This window comes from Pongo abelii, chromosome 20, assembly GCF_028885655.2.
Source record: "Pongo abelii isolate AG06213 chromosome 20, NHGRI_mPonAbe1-v2.0_pri, whole genome shotgun sequence".
Classification (NCBI taxonomy): Eukaryota; Metazoa; Chordata; class Mammalia; order Primates; family Hominidae; genus Pongo; species Pongo abelii.
The window spans coordinates 9,774,967-9,795,755 of NC_072005.2; the positions used below are offsets into that span (position 1 = coordinate 9,774,967).

General features: G+C 43.0%; 1 protein-coding gene and 1 pseudogene across 1 annotated transcript; one reads left to right on the forward strand and one right to left on the reverse strand.

Moving 5' to 3' along the window:
• Nucleotide 1: 1 nt before the first annotated feature.
• LOC129051867 (uncharacterized) lies at nucleotides 2-13,013 on the reverse strand. The gene is made up of 4 exons (XM_063720395.1): nucleotides 13,005-13,013; nucleotides 11,089-11,713; nucleotides 7,746-7,845; nucleotides 2-290 (listed from the first exon to the last, which is right to left on the reverse strand). Exons 1-3 carry the CDS (start codon nucleotides 13,011-13,013, stop codon nucleotides 7,760-7,762), a joined length of 720 nt encoding a protein of 239 aa, XP_063576465.1. The 3' UTR covers nucleotides 2-290; nucleotides 7,746-7,759.
• Nucleotides 11,551-20,324, forward strand: LOC129051868 (ubiquitin-conjugating enzyme E2 L3-like; annotated as a pseudogene).
• The last annotated feature ends 465 nt before the right edge of the window (nucleotides 20,325-20,789 follow it).

A 20,789-nucleotide genomic window follows, 5' to 3' on the forward strand; every position in this document is an offset into this window, starting at 1 on the left:
CTAAGTGCTAAACCATTAAATACATGCCAGCTTCAGCTAAGTACCATCTCCTTTGATGTTCTGAGAAAAATGCATGAAGGATTAAGGAAGACTAGAAGCCTGCAGTACTCCCAGGCCTCAGGCCTCTTCTCGTCTATATAGATATTGTCTTGCAATGGCATCCAGTCACATGGACTTAGCAGCATCACTGAAACATGACTAACCTGATCTTCTACAGCTTTACAATGGGCTCTTCTGGCCTTAGTCCTCCTCTATTTATAGTCGCAGTCTTCACTGAATATGTTGCAGCACTATGTAAAATATAATAACAAATGAATTATCTCCACAGTGACACACAAATTCCTTCAGATTAGACACCTCCATCCCCTTCTTACAATCTGTCATAACACTCAGCAAAACAATGAGCCAACAAGCATGACTGAGGATCAGAAAGAATTAGTAAACATTGAGATAAAACAATCATTTCCATAGGGAGACCCACTGAAACTATTGCTATGGAATAAAAGATGAAATGCTGCTGATTATCATAAATACAAAATTGCATACAGGATTGTGTAAAGACAATGCCAGGTTGGATTGCCAGAATGAGCCAACAGCACGTGATGTGCTTCCCCCTGCACAGAGCCTATGAATGGACGTGCAGTCAGGGAGGTTTCATGTCACCAAGATTCCCATCCCAGAAAAGCAGATGTTCATAGCTCTGGGAATAGAATGTGACCCTTGTGGAGAGCCTATAAATGGATGCATGGGGGGTGCCTGTCCATATGGATAAGATAGGGCTATAAACACCCTCATCTTGCCATGGCTCTTGTAGGCCTCTTTAGGATTAAGGCATACTCCCTTCTGAGAATTTCTGGTCTAACAGGTTGTCTAGCTTCACATCCTGTTTCCTTGGATTGTTTGTAACCAGCTTTTGTGGCAATTGTTATGGCTGATTAATATCTTACTAATCATAGGTTATGGAAAGATTGTGTTTCTGTTTTAAGGCTCTGTTAGAAATTACTGATGCACACACTATATTGCAAATTCTTGTCTCTGTATACTATACTTCTACAAACAAATGTTATATTAAAGAATTACTTCATCCCATGTGACCATCTCACCTCATAATCAAATGACCCTAAATCCCTCACTAACCTGCCCCTGCCCTCACTAAACTTAATAATAAATGCTGGTATATCCAGTGCATTGTTGGCACCATGGGACCAGAAGGCGGTGACCCCCCTGGACCCAGCTTTCACTCTCTTGTGTGTGTCTATTATTTCTCAACCTGCCGATCTGCCTGGGAACAAAGAGAGAGCCCCATTGCATTGCAGGCTGCTGGCCAGATCCCGCAATATCTGGCGCCCAACGTGGCCTTCTTTGTTCCTTGGCTCAGTGCACTCCAAGTGCAGTTCACGATGACTAGTCTTCAGTCTTGATGGTAAGGTCTCCGGGTACACTTTTTCCAACTCTCCCCTCTTTTCAGGTTTGTTGATGAGTAATATTCCAGAGTTATTATGGGACAATCACAGTTTAAACACCAGGCTTATCTGTCTTTTATTAAACTTCTTCTTAAACAGGGTGGAATCAAGGCTGATTCCAATAACCTGATTCTCTTATGTCAGACTATTGAAAAACATTGTCCTTGGTTCACTGACAAAGGTTCTATGGACCTGTTAGACTGGGATAGAGTTGGTGCCACACTCTGCCAGCTCATGAGAGATGGTGTTTTACTTCCTATTTCTGTTTGGACTCACTGGGCTCTTATTCATGTTGCTTTACTTCCTTTTCAGTCTGGTGATCCTCTTCAACTGCCAGAAGTTAACGTGGATGGTGAACCACCCCCATTACCCCAGGTAGCTGACCCCCCTACTAGTCCTCCTTCTGATGATGAAGAAGAATTTGATCTCTCCTTGTTTTCTCCCCAAGAGGAGGAACCTGGTGATGATCCCCTCCCTCTGCCTCCTATCTTGGAACCTGTATATGTTAACTCTTCTTCTACTAAGCCATTGTCCCCTCTGCCAGAGAAGGACATGTGGCATTCATCTGAATGGCCTGTTTCTCGTTCCTCTTGTCCTTTTGGACCTCTCCCCTCTTCTAAGCCTACTGTTTCTTTCAACACTCCAGGGCCCCTTCTTTCAGAAGTTTGGAATCCTGCTTCCCCGCAGTCTGTGTCCTAGTGCCCTCAGTCTCTTTCTCTCTTTTCCTCTGCCCTTCACAGTAGATGTGTGAGTCACCTGTTTGTGTAGAGTAGTGGCCGCTTTCCAAATACAAGTTGGAGGCTTTAATTGAAATTGTTAATGATTTACTACAAGCAAACACTATTGAGCCCTCCTTGTCTCCATGGAACTCCCTGTGTTTGTTGTACAAAAAAAGTCAGGAAAATGGAGGATGGTAACAGACTTAAGAGCTGTTAATGCAGTCATTAAACCTATGGGGGTGTTACAACCCGGTATGCCCTCCCTCTCCATGATTCCTAAGGAATGGCCTTTAATTATCATTGACCTTAAAGACTGCTTTTTTCATATGCCTTTAGACAAGTCAGACTGTGAAAAATTTGTTTTCACTATACCTTCCATTAACAATTCAGCTCCTGCAGCTAGATATCAATAGAAAGTTTTACCTCGAGGAATGATTAACAGTCCTACTATTTGTTAGTTGTTTGTTGGCACTGTGTCACAACCTATCCAACAGACTTTTAAAAATAATTACCTTCTTCATTATATGGATGATATATTGATTGCTGCCCCCCACTAAAGATGAATTAATTCAATGTTTTACCTCTTTAAAATTACCTGTTGCCAATGCAGGCCTCCACATTGCTCCTGACAAAATTCAACAAGCCGCTCCTTTTCTATACTTAGGAATGCAGCTAAAAGCTCACTCCATTAAGCCCCAAAAAGTCTAACTTCATACTGATGATTTAAACACCTTAAATGATTTTCAAAAATTACTAGGTGACATCAATTATCTCAGACCAACCCTAGGCATACCTAATTATGCATTATCTCATCTATTTGCCACTTTATCAGGAGATACAGATTTAAACAGTCCTCGCTGTCTATCTGAGCCAGCAAAACAAGAGTTGTCTTTTGTAAAACAAAGAGTGAGAAAGGCACAATTGTCTCATATTGACCCAAATTTGCCTTTACGATTTTTAGTTTTTCCTTCCATCCACTCTCCTGTGGGACTTATAGTACAAAATGATTCTCTAGTTGAATGGGTATTTCTTCCTAATTCAGCCTCTAAAACTCCTTCAATATATCTTGATCAAATGGCCACTTTGATTGAGTTAGGACGTCAACGTATCACTAAAATTTCTGGCTTTGATCCAAATATTATTGTGAACCCTTTGTCAAAAAATGAAGTTAAAAATGCCTTTTCTACATCTTTGTGCTGGCAGACTAATCTGGCTGACTTCATTGGCACTATTGATAATCATTTGCCTAAGTCAAAATTCTTTCAATTTCTATGAAATACTTCCTGGATTCTACCAAAACTTACTCGTTCATCACCATTAGAGACAGCCATTACCATTTTTACTGATGGATCCAGTAATGGAAATGCAGGGTATGTAGGACCAAAATATAAAGTCATTTCCACTCCATACACTTCTGCTCAAAAAGCCGAGTTGTTTGCTGTTATCTCTGCATTACAGGATTTTATTCAGCTTCTTAATATTGTTTCTGACTCAGCATATGTAGTCCATGCCACTAAGGCAATAGAAACAGCTAGCATCAAAAATATTGCTGACACTAATCTGTTTTCCTTGTTCTCTTTGTTACAGAAAACTGTCAGGAACTGAAACCACCCTTTATTCATCACTCACATTTGTTCTCATACTAACTTGCCTGGACCTTTATCCAGTGGTAATCATAAAGTTGATACTCTAGTTTCTCTAGCCATTACAGATGCAGAACAATTTCATCAAATCACTCATACTAATGCCTCAGGTCTTAAACATAAATATTTTCTCAGTTGGAAACAAGCTAAACAAATTGTACAACACTGTTCTCAATGTCAGGCTCTTGTCTTACACACACAATCTCCCAGAGTTAATCCCCGAGGCCTTTATCCTAATGTTACCTGGCAAATGGATGTTAGTCATGTTCCTTCTTTTGGAAAATTAGCTTATGTACATGTCACAGTTGACACATTTTCCAATTTCATCTGGGCTACCTGTCAAACCGGAGAAGCCACTTCTCATGTTAAAAAACCTGTTTTCATGTTTTGTGGTTATGGGAATTCCTAGTGAGCTCAAAACAGAAAATGATCCAGCCTATTGCAGTAAATCTTTTACAAATTTTCTTGATCAGTAGCATATTAAACATATTACTGGTATTCCTTATAACCCACAAGGCCAAGCTATTGTATAAAGAAGTAACAGAACTTTACAATTACTTAAACAAAAAGAGGGGGGTAAGGAGTTGTCTACCCCTCACATACAACTAAACTGGGCATTGCTCACGTTAAATTTCCTTAATATTCCTAAATCTAGTTCTGTTACTGCTGCCAAAAAACATTTCTCTGGTAACCATCCTATGGTAAACCAAGGAAGAAAAGTATGGTGGAAAGATGTTCAATCTAACATATGGTCAAAAGTTTCTATTTTAACATGGGGAAGAGGCTATGCTTTGTTTCCCCATGTGAACATCAATCTCCTGTTTGGATTCCTGCTAGACACCTGAAATTGTGTCCTGAAAATGCACGCAACAACAAGATAGAGAAATTTGCAGAAAAAGCACCACAGCAGAAAACAACGAAAACATTCAATCATCAAAAAGAAGAAAATGACCACGCTAACTCCTTTACAACAGACAATCCAGTCAGACATCCTGAACAACTTGTCTCCAGTGATCCAGGTCTGGCTCAACCTCTGCCTCCTCCTGATAACACTGATCCTTCTACCCTCTGTCACTCCACAGATTGTTAAAAACTATACATATTGGGCCTATATTCCTTTTCCTCCTCTTATTCAAGCCATGACATGGATGGACACTCCTATCGAGGTCTATGATAATGATAGTATTTGGATGCCTGGTTCTGTAGGTGATCGTTGTCCTGCCCAACCTTCAAAAGAAGGAACCCCATTTCAATATCACTTTAGGTTTTAGGTATCCACCTTTGTGTCTGGGACCCACTAATGGATGTCTCTCATTAGATATTCAAACTTGAGCTGTCACACTACCATCTGGTCACTCTGTCCCTCCTTTAGAACACTTGGTATCAGGGCTCTCATTAAAACCTCTAAGGCAGATCAAAACAGGAATCACTGATTATATTCACACATCCCAATATAAGCATTTAGGACCTGTGTGTCCTCTCAACTTGTCTTCAAATGCTGACAAATTAATATGGAAGGATTGTGTTAGTTCAGAAGGAACTGTGTTTTTTAATTCTTCTCACTACACCATTGTTGATTGGGCTCCCAGTGGTCATATTACTAATGATTGCTCTCAAGGTCACAGAAATTGTCAACATTTTCTCTATGATATTACTTACCAAAAAAGTAGTGACAACCCTCCCCTATTATATTGTAGATTTAATTCCTTTTTTCCTTTTAAGTGGAAAGGGGCAGGGGTTGCCCCTCCAAATCCGAGGCTCATTGTTCCCCACTTAGGACCTGAACATTCAGAATTATGGAGATTAACAATAGCTATGACTGGTATGAGAGTTTGGGCTGGAGAAAGTGTTATAAGTAAATCCACCTTGTCACCTCAAAATATATATACTATCTATATGGAGTCCAACAAAACTATACCACTTAAAAGTTGTGTTAAATCACCATATATGTTATTAGTAGGAAAGATGCATATTAGTTCAGAAACCAACATAATTACCTGTGTTAACTGTTACTTGTATACTTGTATTGACTTACCCTTTATTCAATATCATAGTATTTTAATAGTCAGAGCCAGAGAAGGTATTTGGCTCCCCGTAGCCTTACATAGGCCTTGGGAATCTTCCCCCTCTATCCATGTTATTAACAATATTCTACAGAAAATCCTTAAAAGGAGTAAATGATTTATTTTTACATTAATTGCAATAATAATGGGCTTGATTGCTGTTACTGCAACTGCCACTACTGCTGGAGTTGCATTACATCAATCTATTCAAACTGTTCATTTTGTGGATAAATGGCAAAAAAATTCTACTTGGATGTGGAATTCTGAGTCAGGTATTGATCAAAAATTGGCTAATCAAATTAATGATCTAAGACAAACTGTTATACAGATGGGAGATATAATTATGAGTTTAGAACATAGATTACAAATGCAATGTGATTGGAATACTCCTGATTTTTTTATAACTCTGTTTCAATATAATGAGTTGGTTCACAATTGAGAGTCAGTAAAATGCTATTTACAAGGAAGTGAAGATAATTTAAGTTTAGACATAAGCAAGCTAAAAGAACAGATTTTTGAGGCCTCTCAAGCACTTAACTGCTTTACCCGGTGCTGAAGTTTTAGGCAGTATCTCTGAGGGATTATCTAATCTCAACCCCATTCAATGGGTAAAATCTTTGGGAGGATCCACTATCATTAATTTTGTTCTGTATATAATTTGTGCTATTGGTTTATTGTTCATGTGTAAAATTGGAAAAAATATTCTGCAATCCAATCGTGATCAGTGCCAAGCTATGACTGCTATGGTTCATTTAAATCAGAGAAAAGGGGGAGATGTAGGGAGACCCGCTGAAACTATTGCTATGGAATAAAAGATGAAATGCTCCTGATTATTGTAAATACAAAATTGCATGCAGGATTGTGTAAAGACAATGCCAGGTTGGATTGCCAGAATGAGCCAACAGCACGTGATGTGCTTCCCCCTGCACAGAGCCTATGAATGGATGTGCAGTCAGGGAGGTTTCACATCACCAAGATTCCCATCCCAGAAAAGCAGATGTTCATAGCTCTGGGAATGGAATGCGACCCTTGTGGAGAGCCTATAAACGGACTCATGGGGGGGTGCCTGTCCATATGGATAAGATAGGGCTATAAACACCCTCATCTTGCCATGGCTCTTGTAGGCCTCTTTAGTGTTAAGGCATACTCCCTTCTGAGAATTTCTGGTCTAACTGGTTGTCTAGCTTCACATCCTGTTTCCTTGGATTGTTTGTAACCAGCTTTTGTGGCAATTATTACTGCTGATTAATATCTTGCTAATCATAGGTTATGGAAAGATTGTGTTTCTGTTTTAAGGCTCTGTTAGAAATTACTGACGCACACACTATATTGTAAATTCTTATCTCTGTATACTGTACTTCTACATACAAGTGTACTGTACTTCTACATACAAATGTTATGTTAAAGAATTACTTCATCCCCATGTGACCATCTCACCTCATAATCAAATGACCCTAAATTCCTCACTAACCTACACCTGCCCTCACTAAGCTTAATAATAAATGCTGGTATATCCAGTGCATTGTTGGCACCATGGGACCAGAAGGCGGTGACCCCCCTGGACCCAGCTTTCACTCTCTTGTGTGTGTCTATTATTTCTCAACCTGCCAATCTGCCTGGGAACAAAGAGAGAGCCCCATTGCATTGTGGGCTGCTGGCCAGATCCTGCAATACACTTCCATTGCAATCTCTGTACAACCTGAGATGGCTTGGTTCCTAGAGAAATTCACCTGGGGAGTTATTTCCTGAGCAGGACCATCATTTCTTTAAGATGCTTGAATACATGATAAGGAGGTAAGGCTACCTGATGATGGCTACAAGCATAACATTTTGAAGTTATGTCTGCTTTCCACTTGCCTGAGAAAAATCCATCAGTAATCCATCAGTAGCCCAGCCACCAGCCTTGCCTCCTCGATCTTCCTCTCATGAAGACAGAAAGTGTCCTGGAAAAAACGACCTTTGGAAAAGAATAACGGCATGTCAGTTGGATACATCAAACAAAAAGTATTTCAGGCTGGGCACGGTGGCTCATGCCTGTAATCCCAGCACTTTGGGAGGCCAAGGTGGGCGAATCACTTGAGGTCAGGAGTTTGAGACCAGCCTGGCCAACAGGGTGAAACCCTGTCTCTACTAAAAATCCAAAAAAAAATTAGCTGGGTGTGATGGTGCATGCCTGTAATCCTAGCTACTCGGGAGGCTGAGGTGGGGGAATCACTTCAACCTGGGAGGTGGAGATTGCAGTGAGCCGACACCATGCCTCTGCACTCCAGCCTGGGTGACAGAGTGCGACTCCATCTTAAAAAACAAAAAAGTAGGCTGGGCATGGCAGCTGACACCTGTAATCCCAGCACTTTGGGAGGCCGAGGCAGGTGGATCACGAGGTTGGGAGATCGAGACCATCCTGGCTAACACAGTGAAACCCCGTCTCTACTAAAGATACAAAAAATTTAGCTGGGCATGGCAGCGTGCACCTGTAGTTCCAGCTGCTGGGGAGGCTGAGGCAGCAGAATAGCATGAACCCAGGTGGTGGAGCTTGCAGTGAGCTGAGATTGCACCACTGCACTCCAGCCTGGGTGATAGAGCAAGACTTCATCTCAAAAAAAGCAAAACAAACAAACAAAAAAAACAAAAAAATAGAGCATTTCCATACCCTGCATCGCAGACATAGTCTTTTCCATGACATGCCTCCCAATTATAATACTATTCTGACACTTAATACTCTAGTTGTCCAGGGGGTGGCTCATGCCTGTAATCCCAACACTTTGGGAAGTCGAAGTAGGAGGATGGCTTGAGGCCAGGAGTTAGAGACCATCCTGGGCAATACAGTGAGACCAAGTCTCTTTATTAAATAAATAAATACATACATACATACATACATACATAGATACATACATACATACATATGAAAACAAAGAATAAAAGACAAAATACTCTAGTTGACTTTGCCTAGCAACTATCAGACAGTAAGAATACTTTTGTGTCTGGCTTCTTTCAGTCAGCATTATGCTTGTGAGGTGCACCCAAGTTGTTGTATTCATCCACCTGTGATTTGGTTCATATCTTTGCTGAAGAATATGCCACAGAGGCTGGGCATGGTGGCTCATGCCTGTAATCCCAGCACTTTGGGAAGCCGAGGTGGGCAGATGGCTTGAGGTCAGCAGTTCAAGATCAGCCTGGTCAACATGGTAAAACCCCATCTCTACTAAAAATACAAAGAAAAATGGGTGGCTCGCACCTGCAATCCCAGCTACTCAGGAGGCTAAGGCAAGAGAATCACTCGAACCAGGAAGACAGAAGTTACAGTGAGCCAAGATTGTGCCACTGCACTCCAGCCTGATGATAGAGCAAGACTCTGTCAAAAAAAAAAAATAATAAAGCCACAGAAATATGCCACAATTCATCCATTCTGTGGATCCACATTTGGGTTGTTTCTAATTTAGGCTATTTCAAATAATGTGATAAATAACTTTTACATTTAGCCTGGCACAGGTATGCATGTTGCATCACCAAGTCGATATTTTGTTGATACTGTTTAAAAATGTAGCCGGGCATGGTGGCTCACGTCTGTAATCCCAGAACTTTTGGAGGCCGAAGTGAGTGGATCACAAGGTCAAGAGATGGAGACCATCCTGGCCAACATGGTGAAACCCCATCTCAACTAAAAATACAAAAATTAGCTGGGCGTGGTGGCGTGCAACCGTAGTTCCATCTACTTGGGAGGCCGAGGCAGGAGAAGTGCTTGAACCCGGGAGGTGGAGGTTGCAGTGAGCCGAGATCATGCCACTGCACTCCGGCCTGGCAACAGAGCAAGACTCTGTCTCAAAAAAAAAGTGTTCTCATCAGCAATGCATGAACATCTTAAAGAAGACTTGATATTGTCACTGACTTTAGTTATGCTTTTATTTATTTATTTATTTATTTTTGTAGAGATGGGGTCTCACTATGTTGCCCCCAGCTGGTCTCAAACTCATAGCTTCAGGGGCTCCTCCTGCTTCTGCTTCCCAAAGTGCTTGGATTACAGGGATGAGCCACTGGGCCCGGCTTAGTTTTATTTTTTATTTATTTAGACGGTGTTTTGCTCTTGTTGCCCAGGCTGGAGTGCATTGGCACGATCTTGGCTCACCACAACCTCTGCCTCCTGGGTTCAAGCGATTCTCCTACCTCAGCCTCCCGAGTAGCTAAGATTACAGGCATGCCCCACCACACCTGGCTAATTTTGTATTTTTAGTAGAGACAGGGTTTCTCCATGTTGGTCAGGCTGGTCTGGAACTCCCAACCTCAGGTGAACCGCCCACCTCGGCCTCCCAAAGTGCCAGGATTACAGGCATTTAAGTCACCGCACCCGGCCAATACACATTGATCTACACAAGAGATGCAAAGAAACAGAAAACATGCAAAACATTAACAAATGACCAGTCTACAACAAGGATATATAATAGGTGTTCAATATTCTGGCCTTTCACATTTTCTTTGGTTTAGAATATTCAATCTACAGATAGCCTGGGCAACAAACCAAGACCCTGTCTTTAAAATGTAAATAAATAAATAAAAATATATGAGGGGGAAGGCCAGGCGCGGTGGCTTATACCTGTAATTCCAGCACTTTGGGAGTCCGAGGCGGGTGGATCACGAGGTCAGGAGTTCGAGACCAGCCCAACCAACACGGTGAAACCCCGTCTCTACTAAAAATACAAAATTAGCCGGGCGTGGTGGCACATGCCTGTAATCCCAGTTACTCAGCATGCTGAGGCAGGAGAATAGCTTGAACCAGGAGACAGAGTTTACAGTGAGCCTAGATCACACCACTGCACTCCAGCCTGGGCAATAAGAGCGAAACTCCGTCTCAAAATATGTACATATATGAGGGGAAAATCGCTGAATCAAAACATGTCTCTTTCACAGTTAATACAACTGTAATTTCTGATACTGGCATAATGAAGGCTGCATCCTACTTGCTGGAAGCCCCTCTGTTTTGAAGCTCTTTGGGAGGTACTGACCTAGGAAGTTCAGCTGCTTTTGATCTCAAAAACACAGCGGAGTATTGCTACTTTGCTTTATAACTGTGGCAATATTTGCTTTTATTTCTATAAACCTACAATTCCTGCACACTTGAAAAAGCATTTAACTGCTGAGCAATTTCGCAAACTTCAATAAGCGATGCCCCCCGACAGCCAGAGCGTCTCCTCCGTCCAGGGCTCACCGGAACGCACTGCAATCGCCCGGTCGGTGACAAGAGGACGCTGGGGCCCTTTTCCACAACAGCTGAGATGCTTTTCCTTCTGGAGAAAGGACACAAAGGTAGACTGGCTGCTTTTAAACAGAGGGGCACGGTGGTTGGAGAAAAAAACTCGTCTCCACCGGGGACCCTGGGCCAAGCCCACCCTGATGCGGGCGCAGCGGGAAGAGGCGCTCAGAGGAGAAGGGGGAACCCCCCGCCTCGGGGTACTGGCGGGGAGGAGGCGCCGCTTCTCCGGAGCAGCCGCGGGAGGCCTAAGTGTCTCAGACCTAGCGGAAGTCCGGGGCGTCGCCCTCCGACCCTCACCCCGCCTCCCGCTAGGCCCTCCTGCCCCGCCCTGCCTAGGTTGAGCATGAGCGCTTGGCTGAGGTGAAAACCCAGCTAGAAAGCTGCTGGAGAGCGGGGAATACGTATAGCGGCGCACCGGCTCGCACTTCCGCTTCCGGTTGCGCACCGCATTAAGTATAGGGGGCCGAGCCCCAAGAGCTTTGGAATGAGGATGATGTGAAGCTGAGAGAAGAGCTGGGGCCGCCTCTTCGACACGCGTACAGAAAAGTCCCGTTTTCTTGCATCCAAGGTGGACCAGGATCTAGATCAATCTGTCGATATTGAGAACGACGCCGGAAACCCAGCGCCAAGGGCCGGGTCTGAGGCGGGGACTGGCGCAGGGGGCGGGGCATGAGTGGAGGCGTCACCCAGGGCTTCGACTGCAGACAGCGGGATGCTCATTGAGTGCTTTTCTTTTCTTTTTTTCTTTCTCTTTTTAGTTTTTTCAGATAAGGCTCCGGTCTGTCGCCTAGGCTGGAGTACAGTGGATCGGTCATAGATCATTGCAGCCTGGAATTCCTTCGCTGAAGCGATCCTCCCGCCTCAGCCTCCAGAGTAGCTTGGACCACAGTTGCACCCATCACGCCCAGCTACGTTATCTTTTTCTAGACACTTGGGTCTCACTGTGTTCCCTAGGCTGGTCTCGAACTCCTGAGCCTAAAGGATCCTCCCCCCTCAGCCTCCCAAGTAGCTTGGACCACAGGTGTGTGCCACCACGCATGGCTAATTTATTTTTATTTTTATTTTTTTGTAGAGACAGGGTCTCTCTTTGTTACCCAGGCTGGTCGGGAAATCCTGGGATCCAGTGATCCTTCTACCTTGGCCTCCCAAAGTGCTGGGATTATACACATGAGCCACCATCCTAGGGAAATTCTTTTCTGCAGGATTTTCTCCTTGTTTCTTCAACCCTCTGCAGGGATATAAACATATTTACAAAGATAAGCCCGCTGTAGTCCTAGCTACTGCGGGAGAATCGCTTGACCCCAGGAGTTTGAGACCAGCGACACCCTGTTTAAAAGATTAACCTGATGGGGCTGGGGGCGGTGGCTCACGCCTGTAATCCCAGCACTTTGGGAAGCCGAGGCGGGCGGAACACCTGAGGTCAGGAGTTCGAGACCAGCCTGGCCAACATGCTGAAACCCCATCTCTACTACAAATATAAAAAGAATAGCCGGGTGTGGTGGTGGGCGCCTGTAATCTCAGCTACTCGAGGGACTGAGGCAGGAGAATTGCTTGAACCTAGGAGACGGAGGTTGCAGTGAGCCGATACGATGCCACAGTACTCCAGCCTGGGCGACAGAGTGAGACTCCGTCTCAAAAAAAAAAAAAAAAAAAAAAAGATTAACCTGTTAATCCATAAAATGGTCTATGCCTCTGATACATTCAGTTCCTTCTTTAGGCCTTTAGTTTTGTTGCGATACAATTATCATAGCATACAGTTAACCCGTTTAAAGTGTACAGTTTCATGGCTTTTTGTATATTCATATATTTGTGCATCGATCATCACAATCAATTTTAGAACATTTTCATGACCACAAAAATAAACACAGTACTCTAGCCATGATCACCCAATCCACTCATCCAGCCCCATCACCACCACCCACAGAGTCCAAAGCAACAGCTAATCTTTCAGTCTGTATAGATTGCCTACTGTAGATATTGCCTGTAGAATTAGAATATAAAACACGTGGTGTTTGGCTTGTTTCATTCAATGTTTTCAAGGTTCATCCAATTAGCATGTATCAGTACTTAATTTTTTTTTTACTAAATAAGATTCCATTGTATGGCTGTATCACAACATCAGTTGTTGGATATTGGGTTTTCTCTCTCTCTTTTTTTTGGGGGGGGGCTTTTTTGGATAATACAAGACGCATTTTAAGCAGTGGTCAAAAGAAAATTCATATTCCTAAACACTTTTGTCAATAAAAATGAGAATAGCTGGGTGCAGTGGCTCACACCTGTGGACAGGAGTTTCAGACCAGCCTGGCCAACATGGTGAAACCCGGTCTCTACTAAAAAACACAAAAATCAACTGGGCGTGGTGGCGCGCACCTGTAATCCCAGCTTCTCAGGAGGCTGAGGCAGGAGAATCACTTGAACCTGGGAGGCGGAGGTTGCAGTGAGCTGAGATGGCGCCACAGCACTTCAGCCTGGGCAACTGAGTGCAAAAAAAAAAGAATAAAAAATAAATCCCCAGCTCAAAAATAAAACCTAGAAAAAGAATATCAATGTAAACCAAAATGGAAAAAGGTTTATTTATTTATTTATTTTTAATTTCAATAGCCTTTGGGAACCGGTGGTTTTGGGTTACATGGATAAGTTCTTTAGTGGTGATTTCTGAGATTTTGGTGCACCCATCTTCTGAGCAGTGTACAATGTACCCAATGTGTAGTTTTTTATCCACTTGTATCCCTCACCCTCCTCCCACCCTTCCCCTGGAGTCCCCAAAGTCCAATCTTTCTATCCTTTTTTGTTTTGTTTTGTTTTGTTTTGTTCTTTTTTGTTTTTTCTTTTTGAGACGGAGTCTCACTCTGTTGCCCAGGCTGGAGTGTAGTGACATGATCTTGACAACCTCCGCCTCCCAGGTTCAAGTGGTTCTCTTGCCTCAGCCTCCTGAGTAACTGAGATTACAGACATGTGCCACCATGATCGGCTAATTTTTGTATTTTTAGTAGAGATGCAGTTTTCCCACATTGGCCAGGCTGGCCTTGAACTGCTGGCCTCAAGTGATCTGCCCACCTCGGCCTCCCAAAGTGCTGGGATAACGGGCATGAGCCACTGTGCCCACCCAAAGTTCATTATATCATTCTTATGCCTTTGGATCCTCATAGCTTAGCCCACTTATAAGTGAGAACATATATATGGTTTTCCATTCCTGAGTTACTTCACTTAGAATAATAGTCTCCATCCAGGTTGCTCAGAATGCTATGACTTTCTTGCTTTTTATGGCTGAGTGGTATTCTGTGGTGTATATATACCACATTTTTGTTATCCTCTTATTAGTTGATGGGCATTGAGACAGATTCCATATTTTTACAGTTGCAAATTGTGGGCTATAAACATGTGTGTGCAAGTGTCTTTTTTTTTTTTTTTTTGAGATGGAGTCTCACTCTGCTTCCAGGCTGGAGTGCAGTGGCCTATCTTGGCTCACTGCAACCTCCACCTCCTGGGTTCAAATGATTCTCCTTCCTCAGCCTCCCGAGTAGCTAAGACTACAGGTGCACGCCACCACGCCCAGCAAATTTTTGTATTTTTAGTAGCTACTAGGTTTCACCGTGTTGGTCAGGATGGTCTCAGTCTCTTGACCTCGTGATCCACTCACCTCAGCCTCCCAAAGTGCTGGGAATACAGGTGTGAGCCACCGAGCCTTGCCTGTTTCAGACATTTTTAAGACTATGTCCCATTCATTTAAAATACTATTTTTCCACATTGAATTGTTTTGACACCTTTGTCAACCATTATTAGACTGTAAATGTGAGCTTAGATGTTTTAAATGGAGAATTATACCAACCTTCCAAGTTCGGATATTCCCAGTGCTCCATAATTTAAGAACAATGAAAATGAAGAAACACTTCCTAATTCCTTTTATGAAGAAAGTATAACATTGATATAAAATGTGGTAGAGGCTGGGCGTGGTGGCTCACACCTGTAATCCCAGCACTTTGGGAGGCCAAGGCGAGTGGCTTACCTGAGGTCAGGAGTTCGATACCAGCCTGGCCAACATGATGAAACCCTGTCTCTACTAAAAATACAAAAATCAGCTGGGTGTGGTGGCATGCACCTTTAATCACAGCTACTTAGGAGGCTGAGGCAGGAGAATCTCTTGAACCCAGGAGGCAGAGGTTGCAGTGAGCTGAGATCATACCGTTGCACTCCAATGGTGACAGAGCGAGACTCCGTCTCAAAAAAAAAAAAGTGGTAGAGTACAAACATGAAAAATTGCAGAACCATATCAATTATGAATATGGATTCAAATATGCTATGCTAGCTATTAGCAAATAAAATACAAGACCATATTAAGAAAATAACTATCCCCATGTGAAATTTAGCATAAAACAGCAATATTAATGCAGTTATTAGAAAATCCATTAAATAGTCCAGGTGTGGTGCCTCATTCCTGTAATATCAGCACTTTGGGAGGCTGAGGTGGAGGTTGCATTGCCCAAGCTCATGAGTTCCAGACCAGCCTGGGCAACATGGTGAAACCCCATCTCTACAAAAAAGACAAAAATTAGTCATGTGTGATCTCAGCTACTCAGGAGGATGAAGTAGGAGGATCGCTTGAACACAGGAGGCAGAGGCTGCATTGAACTAAGACCAACCATGCCCCTGCACTCTAGCCTGGGTGATAGAGCCAGACCTTGTCTAAAGAAAAGAAAAGAAAAAAAGTCCATTAAATAATGCACCATAAAAATACATCTACGAGAACAAGTCATGTGACTTTCTCCATAGATACTGATGAAGCCTTTGGAAAAAATTCAACACTCATTTATTATTATTGTTATTGTTGTTAGAGATAGGGTCTTCCTACATTGTACAGGCTGGATCAAACTCCAGGGCTCAAGGGATCCTCCTCCCTCAGCCTTCTGAGTAGCTGGGGCTATAGGTGTGCAACACCACACCCAGTACAATGTCCATTATTCATATCAGCACTCCAGAAAAATAGAAATCAGTGAATACTGTCTTAAGATGATTGCCTGTACCTATAGCCGAGTGTGTGTGTGTGTCTATGTGTATGTGTACTGGAAACATTAGCTAATACAATTCAGTAAGAAAAATTAATTTGAAACAGAATTGCAGCCAGGCACGCTGGCTCACACCTGTAATCCCAGCACTTTGGGAGGCCAAGGTGGGAGGATCACCTGAGGTCAGGAGCTTGAGACCAGCCTGGCCAACATTGTGAAACCCCGTCTCTATTAAAAATACAAAAATTAGCCAGACATGGTGGCATTCTCCTGTAATCCCAATGACTCGGGAGGCTGAGGCAGGAGAATCGCTTGAACCCGGTAGGTGGAGGTTGCAGTGAGCCAAGATTGCACCACTGCACTTCAGCCTGGGCGACAGAGTGAAACTCCATTTCAAAAAAAAAAAGAAAAAGAAAAAGTAAAGAAGCGTAGAATTGCAAAAGAAGGAAACTATCTCTTTTTGCAGATGATGTGATATTATATATGGAAAGCCCTAGAGAATAAAATAATAAGTTAACAGAATGTGAAATTGCTATCTAAAAACCAATGGCATTCATCTGCCAGTCAAAAACCAGTAAGGTGATGTAATAAAACTTATGTAGAATAACATAAAGATACTTAGGTTTAGACTTATCAAAAAATGTGTAAAACCTACATGCATAAGCTTTAAAACAAACATTCTTGAAAGACACAAAATAGACTTGAACAAATGGAAAGTTCCTTGTTCTTCTATAAGATGACTTAACATCATATAGATAGCAATTCTTAACAGGTTAACTCAAAAATATAACAATCCCAGGCCGGGCTTAGTGGCTTATGCCTGTAATCCCAGCACTTTGGGAGGCCGAGGCAGGAAGATCACGAGGTCAGGAGATAGAGACCATCCTGGCTAACACGGTGAAACCCTGTCTCTACTAAAAATACAAAAAATTAGCCAGGCATGGTGGCAGCTGCCTGTAGTCCCAGCTACTCAGGAGGCTGAGGCAGGAGAATGGCATGAACCCTGGAGGGGGAGCTTGCAGTGAACTGAGATTGCGCCACTGCACTCCAGCCTGGGCAACAGAGCAAGACTCCGTCTCAAAAAAAAAAAAAAAAAAAGACCAAATCCAAGATGGCGGCCAGCAGGAGGCTGATGAAGGAGCTTGAAGAAATCCGCAAATGTGGAATGAAAAACTTCTCGTAACATCCAGGTTGGTGAAGCTAATTTATTGACTTAGCAAGGGCTTATTGTTCCTGACAACCCTCCATATGATTAGGGGGCCTTCAGAATCGAAATCAACTTTCCAGCAGAGTACCCATTCAAACTACCGAAGATCACATTTAAAACAAAGATCTATCACCCGAACATGGACGAAAAGGGGCAGGTCTGTCTGCCAGTAATTAGTGCTGAAAACTGAAAGCCAGCAACCAAGACCGACCAAGTAATCCAGTCCCTATAGCACTGGTGAATGACCCCCAGCCCGAGCACCCGCTTCAGGCTGACTTAGCTGAAGAATACTCTAAGGACCGTAAAAAATTCTGTAAGAATGCTGAAGAGTTTACAAAGAAATATGGGGAAAAGCGACCTGTCGATTAAAATCTGCCACGATTGGTTCCAGCAAGTGTGAGCAGAGGACCCATGCAGTGCATTCAGATACCCGGCAAAGCAGGACTCTGTGGAAATTGACACTTGCCACCGCCTGACATTCGCTCATGGCAGTTCCTAACTTTCTACAGTTTTCTTAATCAAAAGTGGTCTAGGTAATCTGTAAAGAAAGGATTAAAATCTAAGATGTTTTTTAAAAAATATATATATATATATATAACAATCCCAATAAAAAACCAAACTTTTTAATGGAGTTATGTAAATTAATTTTAAAGTTCACCTGGGAGCACAAAAGTCATAATACCCAAGAAAACTCTGAAAAACAAAAGTGACAATGCCCTACAGATATTAAGACAAACTATAAAGCCTCTACAATTAAAACTGTGGATCGGAACAGGAGCAGGAAACAGACAAATGGGATAAAATGGAATATCTAGAAGTAGATCCAGGAACATATGGGAATTCAGTTCAGAAAGGTGGTGTTTCAGATCAATTGGGGCAAAAATGCAGTTTGCAATGAAAGGTGCTAAGATTAACTGGTTAGACATCTGGAAAAAGAAAAAATTACATGGATAACTCACACCGTTCACAAAACAAACTCCAAATGGATCAGGGAACTAAATGTGAAAAACAAAAATATATGCATATGTAGGGTATTTGAATGATTTTTGGGTGATTAATGAAAAAGATGTGACCACAAGGCAGCAGAAGCACACTTGGGCAGTGCTTTGATGGGTTTGTGTGTGGGGTCCCTTGTTGGTGGCAAGCCACCCACGTGCCAAAGCAAGAGACTGAGGACATGAGCTGTTCCAGTATAATAAAATATAAAACAAGAATAGTTATACCAGATATAGATCTTAGATATGATTATATATGAATATCATTAATCATTAGTTTGTGGCAATTACTCTTTATTCCAATATCATAATAATCCTCACTCTATAATCATAACCTAGGAAAAACCAGGCCATACAGACATAGGAGCTGAGGGGACATAGTGAGGAGTGACCAGAAGACAAGAGTGTGAGCCTTCTGTTATGCCCAGATGGCCACAGAAGGGCTCCTTGGTCTAGCTGTAATGCCAGCATCTGGGAAGATGCCCGTTGCCAGGAAGACCATGGTCTAGCGGTAGCGAAAAGTGTCAAGGAAAAACACCTGCTACTTAGCAGACCGGGAAAGGGAGTCTCCTTTTCCCCGGGGGAGTTTAGAGAAGACTCTGCTCCTCCACCTCTTGTGGAGGGCCTGACATCAGTCAGGCTTGCCCACAGTTATCTGGAGGCCTAACCATCTCCCTGTGAAGCTGTGCTCCAGGGGTCACACTCCTAGTCTGCCTTCATGTTCCATCCTGTACACCTGGCTCTGCCTTCTAGATAGTAGTAAATTAGTGAAAGTACTAAAAGTCTCTAATATGCAGAAATAATGGCATAAGCTGTCTTTCTGTCTGTCTCCTCTCCCTCTCTGCCTCAGCTGCCAGGCAGGGAAGGGACCCCTGTCCAGTGGACACATGACCCATGTGACCTTACCTATCATTGGAGATGACTCATACTCTTTACCCTGCCCCTTTTGCTTTGTATCCAATAAATAACAGTGCAGCCAGACATTCAGGGCCATTACCGGTCTCCACGCATTGGTGGTAGTGCTCCCCCAGGCCCAGCTGTCTTTTCTTCTATCTCTTAGTCTTGTGTCTTTATTTCTACATTCTCTCATCACCACACACAGGGAGAAGCCCACCGACCCTGTGGGGCTGGTCCCTGCAGTCCCTCATAGCATGAGGATATCCAAAGGCTACAGAGTTGGAGGTCACTACTCAGAATGGGAGGAGAGCAAGAGAACTCCAGGGAGAGAACGGGAGTTGAGAGGGAGCTTATGTGCTAGGTGAAGTTGCTTAGCAGCCTAGTGGGAAGTTTCTAAATCAGAAAGCTCTAAAAAGCAGCAAGGGATTGGGGTCCTTTTTATAGCTGGAGGGTTTATCTTCTCTGTGGTCATCAAATTGTTGGCACAATTTCACAGGGGTATGCAGAGCAGGCAGGCCCTAAAGGACTAAAAAATCTGTTTGTTTGGACTATGTTTAAAACAATTGATTCAGGATCATTAAAAGAAAGAAAGAAAACACACACACACAATTGGATGGCCAAGCATGGTAGCTTGCACCTGTAATCCCAGCTACTTGGGAGGTCAAGGCAGGAGGATTGCTTGAACCCAGGAGTTTGAGGCTGCAATAAGCTGTGATCCTGCCACTGCACTCCAGCCTGGGCAACAAATCAAGACCCTATCTTTAAACAAACAAACCAAAAGAAAATTAAAAACAATTGGATGTGGAAAAACTTGAGTTTGGAGCTGGGTGCCATGGCTCACGCCTGTAATCCCAGCACTTTGGGAGGTCGAGGTGGGCAGATCACGAGGTCAGGAGATCGAGACCATCCTGGCCAACCTGGTGAAATCCCGTCTCTACTAAAAATACAAAAACTAGCTGGGCATGGTAGCATGTGCCTGTAATCCCAGCTACTTGGGAGGCTGAAGCAGAAGAATCCCTTGAACTAGGGAGTTGGAGGTTGCAGTGAGCCCAGATCATGCCACTGCATTCCAGCCTGGCAACAAAGTGAGACTCTGTCCAAAAAAAAAAAAAAAAAAAAAAAAAAAAAAAAAAAATTTAAACAATTGGACGTGGAAAAACTTGAGTTTGGGGCCAGGTGCGATGGCTCATACCTGTCATTTCAGCACTTTGGGAGGCCAAGGTCGGTGGATCACCTGAGGTCAGGAGTCTGAGACCAAGCTGGCTAACATGGTAAAACCCCATCTCTACTAAAAAATACAAAAACAAACAAACAAACAAACAAAAAAGCCAGACTAAAACTTGAGTTTGACACTGGCAGCTATTGTGAGTAACAGTGCTATGAACACTGGTGTACAAACCAAAACAATAAACAAAAACACCCAGCAAACACTGGACAAAGGAGAGAATCAGCTTTCCAGAGTTACAGTATTATCAGATTCAAATGTCCAGTTTTTAACAAAAATCTCAAGGCACACAAACAGGAAAGTATGGCCCATTCAAAGAAAAAATAAAT